Raw genomic sequence first — 13,458 nt, 5'->3', positions numbered from 1 at the left:
GCTGGGTCTCGTGGTGTCTGAGGAGGTGGGCCTGGCACAGGTATGAGCCACTGGGTCTGTCGGTTTCTGAAGAGGTGGGCCTGGCACAGGTATGAGGCGCTGGGTTTATCTGTGTTCTGAAGAGGTGGGCTGGCACAGGTATGATATGCTTGGTGTCTGTGACTGAGGTGGCAGGGCCAGCCATGGTAAGGTCTTTGGTTGAATCTTGTGGCTCTGGTCAGTCCCGTGTGTAGTTTGCCTGTTGGTGAGCCCAAAGAGTTGCCAGTGCCTGGCGTGCTGTCTTGCTTCCCTCAGGTGGTTGGGCCCAGGCCCCCTGAGCTGTCCTTGTGGAAGAGCTTTGCTCTCAGGGGGCAAGTTTTGTGGCAGGAGGGCGGGGGGCGGGGTGTGCCAACCCTTCCTCAGCACCTTTTCCTGTCTCTCCTAGTGGGTAGGAGGACGCTACTCGCTGTGGTCCGCCATTGGACTCTCCATTGCCCTGCACGTCGGTGAGTCTGCGGGTTTCTGCCTTGGAGACAATCTAAGGTTGGGTGAGGGTCTCATGTCCTTGAACACCTTCCTGTCCCTACAGGCCACAGGCCTTTCTGCCCTTGGCTGGAACATTTTTTTCAGGTCAGGAGGGCAGGCCCGAGTTTTCTTTTGGGTTTTCAGGTTGACCTTACTCTCTGCCCCTCACAACTGCGGTCCTGTTCATATCCCATCCTAGATGGACTCAGACCCGCCTTTCCGCTCAGGGTCAACTCTGAATAGAGAGACTTTCTGCAGGCCCACGTCCTCCTGGGTCCTGTGTCCTCTAGCTCCACATCCAGCCTTTTCCCTGGTTCCAGAAGAAGCTCCGTCCACCGCCAGGAGGGCATAGGGCATGGTCATTTCCGTTGATGCTGTTTTGTGTTGCAGGATTTGACAACTTTGAGCAGCTGCTCTCCGGGGCTCACTGGATGGTAAGTGCTGAGGCCTGTGTTCTCTGCCAGGCACTGGCCAGAGACAGGTGGTTGGTCCAGCTCCCTTTCTCTCTCCCTCTCTCCTTCCCTTCTGGGCAGCTGCTTATCTCCCACTCACTTTGTTCTCGTTTCAGGACCAGCACTTCCGCACAACGCCCCTGGAGAAGAACGCGCCCGTCCTGCTGGCTTTACTGGGTATCTGGTACATCAACTGCTTTGGGTGTGAGACGCAGGCCATGCTCCCCTATGACCAGTACCTGCACCGCTTTGCTGCCTACTTCCAGCAGGTACCAGCTGCCTGGCCAGGCCGGGGGTCAGTGGGGCCTTTGGGGGGCCTGGGAGGCCCAGGTGCCCAGGTTCCTGCTCCTCCAGGGACTTTCTAGGCCTATCTCTGCTCCCATCTCATGGTGAATCTTTGTTCGATCTGAGTGTCAGCCAAGTTTGACTACTATGGGAGGGGTGTGACTGGTTATCATGGTGGCCAGACAGGCCCTAGTTTGGTTCAGGGCACGTGTCTCAGCTGGGTCATTTCTTTCTCAGACATCACTCTGTGTGTCTGCACTTAGGTTGGGGCCACAGGCCAGGATGCCTATGGCTTGCACTGCCTTTGTCCCTCCAGAAAAGCAGGTTCACGCCCAGTCTCTGGTGCCTCTTTGCCCTCACAGCCCTCTGCCACTCTGGCATCTCCAGAGTCCCCGGGGACTGAGCAGCCCCTCTCCTAGTCCAAATTCTGTGCCGGGTACCTGTCCACATCTGTCCCAGCATCCCTTGGGCAGGCATAGCTGACGTTCACTGACACCTGAAGGTGGATCCTATGATTGGAGGAGGGGCCAAGGTTCCCCAAGGCCCAGAGACTAGTTGAGGTGTCAGCCCTCAAAGATGTATACTCTGGACCCCAGCTGCCTCTTCCTTAAGACATCAGTTGAAGATTTTGTGACTAATTTTGTGACTAATGTGCTCTTAGGGAGGTCCTCCCCAGACCTCCATACCCACCTGCTTCTGGTTATGGGTCCTTCAGAGTGGTCTAAGCCAGAAAGCTTGTGAGCCTGTGTTCTCACAGGTGAGGGGCGATAAAAGGATCATGCCTGTGGACATCTTCACAGGGCCAGGGCAGGGTGGATATGCCTGGTGCATCTCACACAGGATTTGGGCCCCGTGCTTGAAGGAGCAGGACTTGCAGGGGGAGGGCTGAGTCTTTGTCCCCATTCCAGGGTGACATGGAGTCCAATGGGAAGTACATCACCAAGTCCGGCATCCGTGTGGACCACCAGACAGGCCCCATTGTGTGGGGGGAGCCAGGAACCAATGGCCAGCATGCCTTCTACCAGCTCATCCACCAAGGTAGGGCCCAACTGGCCTGGGTGGGAGTGCTGCTGGGGAGGGGAGGGACCACCAGCAGAGACTTCGCCATGAGGCCGGTGCTCTCCTGTAGGCCATATGAGTGGCTCCCATGGGTTGGGGTAGGCACCTGGGTGACCGCAGTGCCCTTCACAGGCACCAAGATGATACCCTGTGACTTCCTCATCCCGGTCCAGACCCAGCATCCGATAAGGAAGGGTTTGCATCACAAGGTAAGAGTCCCCATCCAGCCCTTCCTCACACACTTGTAGGCTCACATTACATGCTCACATTACACTCAGACCTCTTAAGACCTGATGCATTGGTTGGCGGTTATACTAGTTTTCTATTCCTGCCGTAACAAATCACCACCAACTTAGTGGCTTGAAAGAACACCCATTTATTACCTTGGTTTCTGTGGGTCCGAAGTCCAGCAGGCTCTGCTGGGTCTCTGCTCAGGTTCCCACCGGCTGAAGCTAAGGTGTCAGCAGGACTGTACCTTCCAGGGGACAATAGGGGGAAATCCTGTTCCTTGCTCATTCACATTGTTGGCAGAATTCATTTCCATATGGTGGTAGGACTGAGGTCCACTTTCCTTGCTGGTGGCTGGGGGTCATTCTCAGCTCCTAGAAGCTACCTTGGCTCGTGGTCCCCTCTGCCTCAGAACCTGAAGTGGTGGTTTGAGTCCCTTTCAAGCTTCAATTCTCTGCTGCCTCCTCTGTAGCATCTCTCTGCTGGACTCATTTGCCTTCCTCTCCTACTCTTAAGGGCCTGTGTGATTACATCAGGCCCACCTGAATAATCTCCGTATTTTAAGGTCTGCAACGTTAATTCTATCTGTAAAATCCCTTTGGCCTTGTAACATAACATACACAGGCTTAACTCAAGGGGCAAAGATCATGGAGCCAAGATCTTATCTACTATAGCAGCAAACGGGAAAACCATCCAACTCTTAAACCTGACAGAGGCCTTGAAGAGGACTGATAGTGCCTTATCTCAGGGTACAGAGTAGCATGGGTTACTGTGGGCACAAGCTTTGGCCTCAGAGACTTGGGTTTGAATTCTGATTCTTCCCCTCTGTACTTCTGCAATTCATTGCTATTGACTTGAGGAAACTGGCTCAACTAGAAAAGGGATGATGCCTCGCCTCTCAGGATCTTTATTTTTTTTGAGGAAGATTAGCCCTGAGCTAACTGCTGCTGCCAATCCTCCTCTTTTTGCTGAGGAAGACTGGCTCTGAGCTAACATCCATGCCCATCTTCCTCTACTTTATATGTGGGATGCCTACCACAGCATGGCTTGCCAAGCAGTGCCATGTCCGCACCCGGGATCCAAACCAGTGAACCCTGGGCCGCTGAAGCGGAATGTGCGCACTTAACCACTGCGCCACCGGGCCGGCACCCCCCTCGGGATCTTAAAAGATAGATGTCGGTCAAGTTCTTAGCAGGGCCCTTGGCAAGTGGTGCATATTCCTTAAAGGGTAGTTATCATTATACCTACTTTCCAGTGTCATCAGATGTGCCCTGCCATACACCCTTGCTCCAGCTGAGCTCTATGTGGGGTCCAGCAGTGTGACCCAGGCTGGGACCAGCCTTAACTGGGAAGTGCCGGGCAGTCTTGTCCCTCTGCCTAAAGCCCAGACAGTATTGTAAGTGTAACTGGATATCTCTCTCGTCAGATCCTCCTGGCCAACTTCTTGGCCCAAACTGAGGCCCTGATGAGGGGGAAGTCAACAGAGGAGGCTCGGAAAGAGCTCCAGGCTGCGGGAAAGAGTCCGGAGGACATAGAGAAGCTGTTGCCACACAAGGTCAGCACTTCCCGTGAAGTGGGCTTTGGGTGGCGTCCTGGAGTTGGAAGGATAAAGGCGTGGGGGCGGGGGCTTATGGTGTGCCTGGCTTGTCCTATACAATAGGAGAGGCTGTCCTTAAAGATCTGCATATCCTAGCCCCTAGGGCAGGCTGTGCTTCCCTTCTGAGGATTTGGGGTTCACGACTAACTGGGGGACATTTCCTGGGTGTTTTCTGAAGGTCTTTGAAGGAAATCGCCCAACCAACTCAATTGTGTTCACGAAGCTCACGCCATTCATTCTTGGAAGCTTGATTGGTGAGTGAGTGGGGAAGGTCCCTGCGTGGGGTGGGTTGGATTGTGCTAGTGAAGCCCTAACGTGCACTGTCTGCCACCTGTGTAGCCATGTACGAGCACAAGATCTTCGTTCAGGGTGTCATCTGGGACATCAACAGCTTTGACCAGTGGGGGTGAGTTGCTGACTCAAGGGGGAGGGGAGGGAATGCCTGTGGGTTGGCTTGTGGATTTCACTAGCAATGCTTGAACCATCCTCATACCATTCTTTCTCCTCTTCCTGGCAGAGTGGAGCTGGGAAAGCAGCTGGCTAAAAAAATTGAGCCTGAGCTTGATGGCAGCAGCGCAGTAACCTCTCACGATTCTTCCACCAATGGGCTGATCAACTTCATCAAGAAGGAGCGTGAGGCCAAAAGCCAATAAACTCATGGGTGGCTGTGGTCCCTGTTGTGACTGTCCTTTTTGTCCCTCCTCACCAGAGTCTGCACTGCTTGGTCCTGCCCAGAGCACAGTCTGGTTGCGGGCTCGGACCACAAGCCCTCTGGAGGAAGCTGGTCTGGAATTGCCACTCCTTCCATGCCCACACTCCCTCTGTTGTACAATTAGCTGAAGTGATTAAGTGCAGCTGATTTTTCTGACCCATGTTCACACTGTCCATATACCAGTTACAAAAATAAAGATGCCACAAAGGAAGTTGTAGGCTCAGCCTCTTGTTTCCTGAGATGATGCTCTATGCTGGAGTTAGAGTCCCCAGCAGGAGGAGTGATGTGCCTTGATTGAGATTGGACTGTAAGTGATGAGCAGGTCCAGAATGGAGGATGGGCCCTTGAGAAGTGGGTAGGGTGAGGCACAAATCAAAGTCACGAGGGGCACTTGGCCTCTGTAATCAAATCCCTTCTCCATCTTCTTCCACTCCTCACCTCTGTGACTTTGGAGGAATCGTATACTTCTGTTCACTGGATAGTTTTAAAACTGCGCTGAGATTATGTCTGTTTTGGGTGAATTCCTGGCCAAGGTAAAGGGTAAGTGCCATCTCCTGGCTCAGGTAATTCTTCCCTTTTATAAGATAGACATTGAAAGAAGGATTTTTGAACAGATTCCCCTTTTATCTTCTATTCAAGACATTAAATAATATTTCTGGCCAATTAAACAGAAAAGGAATTCTATTTAAAGAGTTGATGGGCAGAACTGATGGGCAGGCTAGAGGCTGAGCTTCCAGGACCTACCCCCCAGACCATGATACAGAATCCAGATGGGGAAACTGCTACCCCTTTCACAAGACCCTGGGGCCCTCGACCCTGTCATCGGGCGGCCTTCACCCCCTTCTCTCCTGGGTCGCCCACTTCTGAGTTGTGCTCTAGCTTGGTCACATGCCTTCTGCGAGACAGGGAAAGCCAGGATTCCTATTTTTTGCTCCTATAAGGGAAAGGCAAACTGTACCCACAAAGGCTCAAAGTAAGGAATGACCATACAGGTCCAAATGTCCACTTAAAGCAAAACTCAGAAATTGTTGGCACTTTTCATTTTTCTGTTGGTGAAATGGGTTTTTTCTTTTTTAATTTCAAAAAATGAATGACCACTTCTTTCCCCATCTTTATAGAGGTGAAAGATTTCTTTTACAGCTGAGCTCTGTTGAGGCCCCTGCTAACCCACCTCCTTTCTCAATGTAGTGGATGAAAAGTGAAAGCCTTTTCCCATCAGAGGCACTTCCTCTATTACAAAAGAGGAAGCACAAAAAAGGTCTGCAGACTGGGAGGAAAATTAAAGGTGGCAGAACTTTCAGGCTAATTTAGCTTACATGAAGGATCTCTTAGTAGTGGGACCACTGTGTTCCTCTAGGCCAGCTGCCAAGTCTCATGTCTTCCCTTATGCAGGAGAAGCTGGCACAAGACTATGGGCCTTGCAAGTCTTGAACAGTATATTAGGGTTCTCCAGAGGAACAGAACCAATAGGATATATAGAGATACATAAGAGGAGATTTATTATGAGATTTGTTTCACGTCATTATAGAGGCTGAGAAGTCCCATGATCTGCTTTCTGCAAGCTGGAGACCCGAGGAAGCCAGGGATATAATTCCTTCTGGGTCTGAAGGCCTTATAAAGGGGGGGGGGGGGGGGGGGTGGGGAGCCAAGGGTGTAAGTGCTGGAGTCTGAAGGCCTGAGAACCAGGAGCTCTGATGACGGCAGAAGACAGGTCCCAGCTCAAGAAGAGAGAGAATTCGCCCTTCCTCAGCCTTTTTGTTCTATTCCAGCCCTCAATGGATTGGATGATTCCCACTCATACTGGGGAGGGTGATCTTTACTAGCTGACTGATACAGATGCTAATCTCTTTCAGAGACATCCTCACAGACACACCTAGATGTGGGCAACCCATAAAATTAACCATTACAAACAGCTTTTCAGTGCAACACCGAAGCAGCTTTCAACGTCTTCATTCTGGACTAAAATACAAATAGTATCACAACTTGATGATTTGTGTGTTTGTCAGGAGGTCCAAACCCTACAAAATCATGAAGTAAGTCAGATACTTCAAATCCTACACGTGCAAGCACTTTCTTGTTATATTGTTCCAAGGTCTCCACAGATGTCAGTGTCAAATCTGATGTTAAATTGCCTCTTGAATTTCAGAGAGTGTCAGCAATTACCATCTTGAAAATTCCTCTTAAGTAATAAACCTCCACGCTGTCATCACACTTTGATCAAGAGGCTGTTACAGGCAGTGTTATGTAAACAGATGACTGGTGTTGGGGAGAGCTCCAACATTTTGGCGGATGTTTTGCTGTGTTAGCAAGAATAATAAATTTGAAGTTTATTTCTTCTTGCAATAATTTAACTTCTTTCCTTAAAATTCACCTTTTCCAGCATGTAGCCTTTGTGTCTGGATTCTTTCATTTAGCACGATGTTTTTGAAATTCACCCATGTTTTGCAACAAGCTTTATTATGGAAAATTTCAAACATAAAACTCAAATATATAATAAACTTCCATGAGCCTGACACCAACTTCAACAATTAACAACCCACGGTCAATCTTATTTTACCTGCCTCCCCTCGCCCCAATCATGTTCCAGCAAATCCCAGATAGACTAGTTCATTTATAATCATTTCAATTTCAATCATATCTCTAAAATTAAAGACTTTTTTTTTTCTTGTTAACGATAATCCTATTATCCCACTTATTTCAGGTAAAGCTTTGGGGCAATACTATTTCATAGTAGATGGTGCATACTTCCTACTGCAGCGCATTAGGAGGCGCATAGCACCCGGGGCTGCCGGATTTGAGCCCACGACAGGAGCAGTCCCCTGTAGGGCTCCGGCACAGCATCCTCGGAACGGTTCCTGAGGGGGCGGAGCTGGCTCTTAGGGGCAGCGGTGCGCGTGCGCAGGGAGGCGCCCCACCTCGGCTGCCGTAGTTCGCCGTTTCACGTGGGCGCCCGTCGTCATGGCGGCCGTTCGGAAGCCAGTGCTGCTCGGCCTTCGAGATGCTGCAGTGCGTGGCCGCCCCACGGGGCCTGGCGCCTGGACTGCCAGCAAGCTGGGCGGCCTTCCGGTGAGGTGGGGCGCCGGAGCGGGGGTCGGGGGGCGCCGGGGTGGGGGGGCGGGCGAGGTCCCGGGGCGCACTCTGGGTCTGAGCGCTCCTCTGCCCTCAGGACGCCCTGCCCGCCGTGGCAGCGCCGAGGCCGGTGTGCGAACGTTGCAGGCAGCCGCTCGCCCTGGTCGTGCAGGTGTACTGCCCGCTGGAAGGCTCCCCGTTTCATCGGCTCCTGCACGTGTTCGCCTGTCCCCGGCCGCGGTGCGGCAGCGGCGGCGCGCGCAGGTAGGCGCGGAAGGGGCGGAGCTGCCCGCGGGGTTCACCCGGAGGGGCGGGAGCTGGCGGCCGCCCGGCGCCCCGACGTGGGGCTGGCCCGCCGGCGGGCGGTCGCGGGGGAGCCCTCACCGCCGTTTCTCTTTACCCCGAAGCTGGAGGGTGTTCCGCTCCCAGTGCCTGCAGGTGCGAGAGAACGAGGCGCTGGACGCTCAGGTAAAGCGGTCGTGGCTAGCTTGTTATGAGTTGCTGTAATTTGAGGATGTTTTCCAGAATGTCATTTGGGAGAAACTTTAAGCCATGTTTTTGAGGTACGTTTGAATGGTTTTTGTTCATCCCTGAACCACAGAGTGCCGTTTCCCTGAGGTTTTGTGAGTTGTTTGTTTTAATCTACACTGAAAGTCTTGAGGCACATAGCGTATTTTTGTTTGGGAAAAAGTTTGTGTATATACATATATGTGGTTGTGTGTCATACATGTATAGGTGTTTACAGGAAATATACTTACTGTGTATTGTATACTGTATACATACAATATATATGTGTGTGTATATGTATGTAACAAACACGTTATAACAACGTGTATATATGTTTGTATATATGTATATAACAAACACGTTAAAATAAAATGAAATCTTAATTTATTGAAGCAGAAAGTCAGGCAAGTTCGTAGCTGCGAAACGAAATTCAGCCTCCCTTTGCCTGTAAATGTCACTTCGTGTTTACCCTGAGTTCTTCATATGTGCCAGGCATAGTGCTAGCAATACCAGGAATAAAAAGATGAAGACAGCGGTGTCTGCCTGTGTTTGTCAGGCTTCACTTGTGCATAATAGAAAAGCTCTTTGACTTTTTAAAGCTGAGACAGACTTAGAGTTTGGTTTTTACTAATTTATTGGGTAGGTTGGAGGAGGCAATTCCAGAAACAACTTCCAGAACCACACCTCGGAACTGGCCTAAGAGTTGCCGTGTTGCCTCTCGTGCACTCAGGAAGCTGAGGTGTGGTCTGGTGAGCTGGAAGCTGCCCTCGTCAGAACTATTGACAACAGAGCCTTGCTCTGTCGCCATTTACAGACTGGCTGCCTTTTGCTTCGTGGCCTCTCTTTCGACTTCGGTCTCTCTCAAATTTGTGTCTCTCTATAGTGGACCTGATTAGCTCGCTCCTGATCATATTTGGCACCCTAGCTGCTAAGGAGTCTGGGAAATGTAGTTCTTTTCCGCCAGGTTCTGCAATGCATGCGCAACCAAAATAGCTTGGAACATTTGGTTGAATAAACCACGATGTCTGCCACACAGCCGCTGAAAGGAAAGACAATACTTGTCACCTCCAACATACTTTTGAGTAAATGAGGTCCAGGAAGTTGAATCAGAGTGCCAGGGGGAAGGGGCTGGTGTGAAGGCTCCCTTACAGCGCTCAGGAAATTGAAGGGATGAGTAGGGAATGGGTGAGATCACCCAAGTGTGCTTGAACCTCATTCACTGGATATTCTTCTAGAAGCAGGAAAATGGCCTCGCAGCTGAGGATTGGTGTGAAGGTGCAGATGACTGGGGAGGTGACGGTGAGGAGGCATCTCCACCACAGCCTACCCTGGATTTTGGAAATGATTCCAACAGTGCCAAAGACACAGACTGGACAGCCCAGCTCCAAGACCTCCACTTGCAGGATGCCGTTCCGGGTGCTGCTCCTCCTGCGCCTCCTGGGGAAGGAGTGGCTTTGCCTTCTGTGGTGCCGCAGTTCCTGCCCTACTACATCTGTGTCGTAGATGAGGATGATTACAGGGGCTTTGTCAGTCTCGATCACGCTCATAGCCTTCTGAGGGAATATCAACAGAGAGAAGGAATTGATGTGGAACAGTTGCTTTCCCAAAGGTGAGAATGTGCTGCTGAGGTTGAGAGGTGACTTGATCAGGAAGCTGCTGCAGTAGGTATGTGTAGTTTTACCCTGGTACCTGGAGAAACTTTTTCAGGCAGTGCTTGTGTGCGTAGGACCTTTCTGCTTTACTCCTCTTGGATGAGAAAGAGAGACAGAGACAAGGGGATCTTATCAGCCCCCCTTGAGATAACTTGAAAACACTTTGATGTATTTATAAGGACCCTCAAGAAAATGAACCATCAGAAGTTAGGGATGCCAAGTATTTACAGAGAAAGATGTGTTCACTATCTCTTTAACTTTCTTTTCTGTTTTTAAATGTATAGCTGAGACAGGTAAATTAGAAAAATGCCGTTTGTTTATTGACGCTCGGCTGTGGCTCAAGAACCGGCCTAGGACCTCGGAGACCCTCCCAGAGCCCCAGTCCTCACTTGTAAAATGGGCGTGATATTGATATCTCTGTTGTACATCTCATCAGGTGGTTTGGGAGTCAAGTGAGAGAGTAGTCTTGAAAGGCTTTATAAACCAAAGCCCTCTAAAGAAGTAGGAATGATCATTTTTGCTCTTAGAAAAGAAGTGCAACAGGATATTTGGAGAGATGACCTGGTTCTTTACCAGAGCTGTTTCATTTGTAAGCTTTTTCAGAGTAATGTTGGAATGCATGAAGACATATTAGTGTTTGAAAGTAATCCAGAATGGAAAAAGAAATGGAGAGTCAGAGGGCATAATGACTTTTTAAATTGCAAATAATTACCCTAGGGTTGAAAATGGCCAGGGAGCAGGCCTTGGGAGAAGGGTGGGGCAGGGGTTACTGTTGTGCGTTATAAGGTATTACATTTTTGATATTTAAATTGTGTGCATATATTACTTTGGTAAAATTATTTTTTAAAGAAAATTATCTTGTTTAATCTTCTAAATCCTGCAGTTCTCTGGATATAGACACAAGTGTTTCCTGTTTCTCTTTTTAGTCTTCCTAGTGATGGTGATGAAAAATATGAGAAGACCATAATTAAAAGTGGAGATAAGATATTTTACAAATTCATGAAGAGAATTGCTGTTTGTCAGGAGCAGATTTTGAGGTAAAAGCACATTTTATTTTAGTGTTTTTCTTGATTATAAAAGTAATACGTGTTAGCAAAACACATGTTAGTAACACGTGTTAGGAAATTATAACAAGAAATCCAAAATCCACAATGGTCCCCAAACCAAGAGGCTAAGATTTTAGTATATTATGTTCACTCATTTATTATGCATTTGGATGCATGCATGTAGGAAGGTATTGTGTATTTTTTAAAAACATAATTTGGATCATAGAGTATTTATAATTTTTTTCTTTTTCAATAATATTCATAGATATGGAGGGTTTTCCTATAACAATTTCTCGAAAAGTTTTTTTCTGCGTTTTTTAAACTTAAATTTTCAATAGGTAGTACATTCATAAGGTTCAAAAATATTGCTGGTTTTCTGTGTGTGCTTAAGGAGTCTCTTTATGCATGTATGAGCAAATATGATTACGTTACATTTTTTTACACAAAAGGAAGCATTCTAGACACATTCTGTATCCTGCTTTTTTAACTCTACACTGTATGTGGGAGTACTGTATCTTCTTTAGTACACTGAGAGCTTTGTTTTAAAAAAAAAATATTTAGGGGCCAGCCCCATGGCATAGTGGTTAAGTTTGGCGTGCTCCGCTTTGGCAGCCCAGGTTCATGGGTTCAGATCCTGGGCATGGACCTACATTACTCGTCAGCCATGCTGTGGTGGCAACCCACATATAAAATAGAGGAAGATTGGCACAGATGTTAATTCAGGGCTAATCTTCCTCAAGTGAAAAAAGGAGGAAGATTGGCAACAAATGTTAGTTCAGGGCCAATCTTCCTCAGGGAAAAAAAAAGCGCTTCATAGTAGTTTAGTCCCTCATCTGTTTTCCTTGTTGATAGACATTTAATGTTGTTTCTAAACTTTTGCTGTTATAACTTATGCTAATGAACAACCTTGTACCTATGTCAGTTTGCATGTATGCACACGTATCTGAAGGTTACGTTCTCTGAAGTGGCATAGTTAAGCGAAAGGGTATGTGGAGTTGTAATTTTGATTGATAGCTCCAAAGTGACTCTCTTGGACCTTAATTCCTATTGCTCTCCTGTCAGCTTTAATTCCTACTGGCGATGTGTAAGTGCCTATCTTCCCATAGCTTGATAATTTGTAAGTGTGAGCTTCATGCTTTTGTGTTTCTGCCAATAAAAGGTGAAAAAGGGCATCTTAGTATAATTTTATTTTGCTTTTTTCTTATTATGAGCATCTTTATGTTTTTGAATCATTTCTGTCTATTCATATTCTTTCCCATTTTTCCGTAACTTCTTGGTCCTTCTGATTTCTAGGATCTGTTATGATGTTAAGGAAATCAGCCCTTTATTATGATTAATTTTCTTGATTTGTTTGTTTTTTGACCTTCCTTATGGATATATTGTTGGGTATTTAATTGCTCCCATCTAGTTTGTTTCACAGTTTAATTCTGCATTACACATCCCCTTCATAAATCCTAGAATTTTTTATGATTTTCCCATGATCTAGTTCTAGAAGTGAAATTCAGGATCAAAGATTTGAAGTTTAAAGGTTCTTGATGTATATTGTTTAACTGTAGTTTTTACTACCTAGTTACAAAGTCAGGCTTTACTGGTGATTCCTACATCCTAATTTTATTGGTGAAATTCGGTTTATTTTTTCTCCTTGTTTTAGTTGGATATGGCAACTAGAAATCTCATAACACACGTGCCCTCATGAAAGCATGCCCAAATTATGATACCTTCTACAGAATTTTCAGATTGAACACATATGTTTAAGCATCTGCTACCTCAGTAGTGACGGTGTTTCTGGAGACCACCCTCTGGGAGGGGCCTCTTCCCCAGTGAGACTCATTGCCCACACTGAGGCCCTGCTACTGAAGGGCTGAGTTACTGTGTGCTGGGGTGGGAGGACGACCATAACCACTGCCGTTGGTGCTGGCCACAAAAGTACCTAGCCTGGTCAGGGAGCGGACAACACTATACGCTATGACGAGTGCCCAGGAGAGCTGTGAGCAAGTGTCCAGGAGCACAGCGGAGGGATCAGAGGCCTCTGCCTTGGTGCATCAGGGAAGGCATCATGCAGGAGAGACAGACTTGGGCCCTCAGTCCTGCTGGAGGGACTAAAGGGCAAGGATGCTCTGAGTCACAGGTTGGTCACTGACTAAAGAAAAAGGTACCCAAGTACATAGTGATGGAGTGGGGGCAATTGAGTGAGCTGGACGTCAAGGTGTCTGAAGTGACAGTAGCTTGGCTGAAAGACTGTTCGTTCTCCTTTGCTTCCACAGCTCCATATCTTGACCTCCTTTAGAAAGACATACACCCTTGTTGTCTTCCTTCCTTGCCAGACTAGGTGCTCCCCATACTTGGT

At 48.1% G+C, this 13,458-nt stretch overlaps 2 protein-coding genes across 4 annotated transcripts in view; both read left to right on the top strand.

The window, feature by feature from the left end:
- Positions 1 to 5,048, top strand: part of GPI (glucose-6-phosphate isomerase) — a 24,113-nt gene extending 19,065 nt beyond the window's left edge. The window contains exons 10-18 of the mRNA XM_046680985.1: positions 425 to 485; positions 895 to 938; positions 1,073 to 1,225; positions 2,150 to 2,279; positions 2,433 to 2,509; positions 3,955 to 4,083; positions 4,304 to 4,379; positions 4,465 to 4,531; positions 4,643 to 5,048. Of these exons, the coding sequence (XP_046536941.1) occupies positions 425 to 485; positions 895 to 938; positions 1,073 to 1,225; positions 2,150 to 2,279; positions 2,433 to 2,509; positions 3,955 to 4,083; positions 4,304 to 4,379; positions 4,465 to 4,531; positions 4,643 to 4,778 (873 nt within the window). The 3' untranslated portion in view covers positions 4,779 to 5,048. The remainder of the gene's footprint in view (positions 1 to 424; positions 486 to 894; positions 939 to 1,072; positions 1,226 to 2,149; positions 2,280 to 2,432; positions 2,510 to 3,954; positions 4,084 to 4,303; positions 4,380 to 4,464; positions 4,532 to 4,642) is intronic.
- A 2,310-nt stretch (positions 5,049 to 7,358) lies between these two features.
- PDCD2L (programmed cell death 2 like) overlaps positions 7,359 to 13,458 on the top strand; it is a 28,870-nt gene continuing 22,770 nt past the window's right edge. Inside the window, exons 1-5 of one of the 3 annotated variants that reach the window (XM_046683847.1) lie at positions 7,359 to 7,903; positions 8,079 to 8,170; positions 8,314 to 8,374; positions 9,649 to 10,022; positions 10,992 to 11,102. In XM_046683847.1, coding sequence (XP_046539803.1) covers positions 7,796 to 7,903; positions 8,079 to 8,170; positions 8,314 to 8,374; positions 9,649 to 10,022; positions 10,992 to 11,102 — 746 coding nt within the window. In that variant the 5' untranslated portion in view covers positions 7,359 to 7,795. Of the gene's footprint in view, positions 7,904 to 8,003; positions 8,171 to 8,313; positions 8,375 to 9,648; positions 10,023 to 10,991; positions 11,103 to 13,458 lie in introns of all 3 variants that reach the window. The other 2 variants (XM_046683846.1, XM_046683845.1) reach the window with 2 other exon arrangements.

This window comes from Equus quagga, chromosome 13, assembly GCF_021613505.1.
Source record: "Equus quagga isolate Etosha38 chromosome 13, UCLA_HA_Equagga_1.0, whole genome shotgun sequence".
Classification (NCBI taxonomy): Eukaryota; Metazoa; Chordata; class Mammalia; order Perissodactyla; family Equidae; genus Equus; species Equus quagga.
The sequence above is the reverse complement of the archived record's forward strand: the minus strand, read 5'-3'. Positions and strand labels throughout refer to the sequence as shown.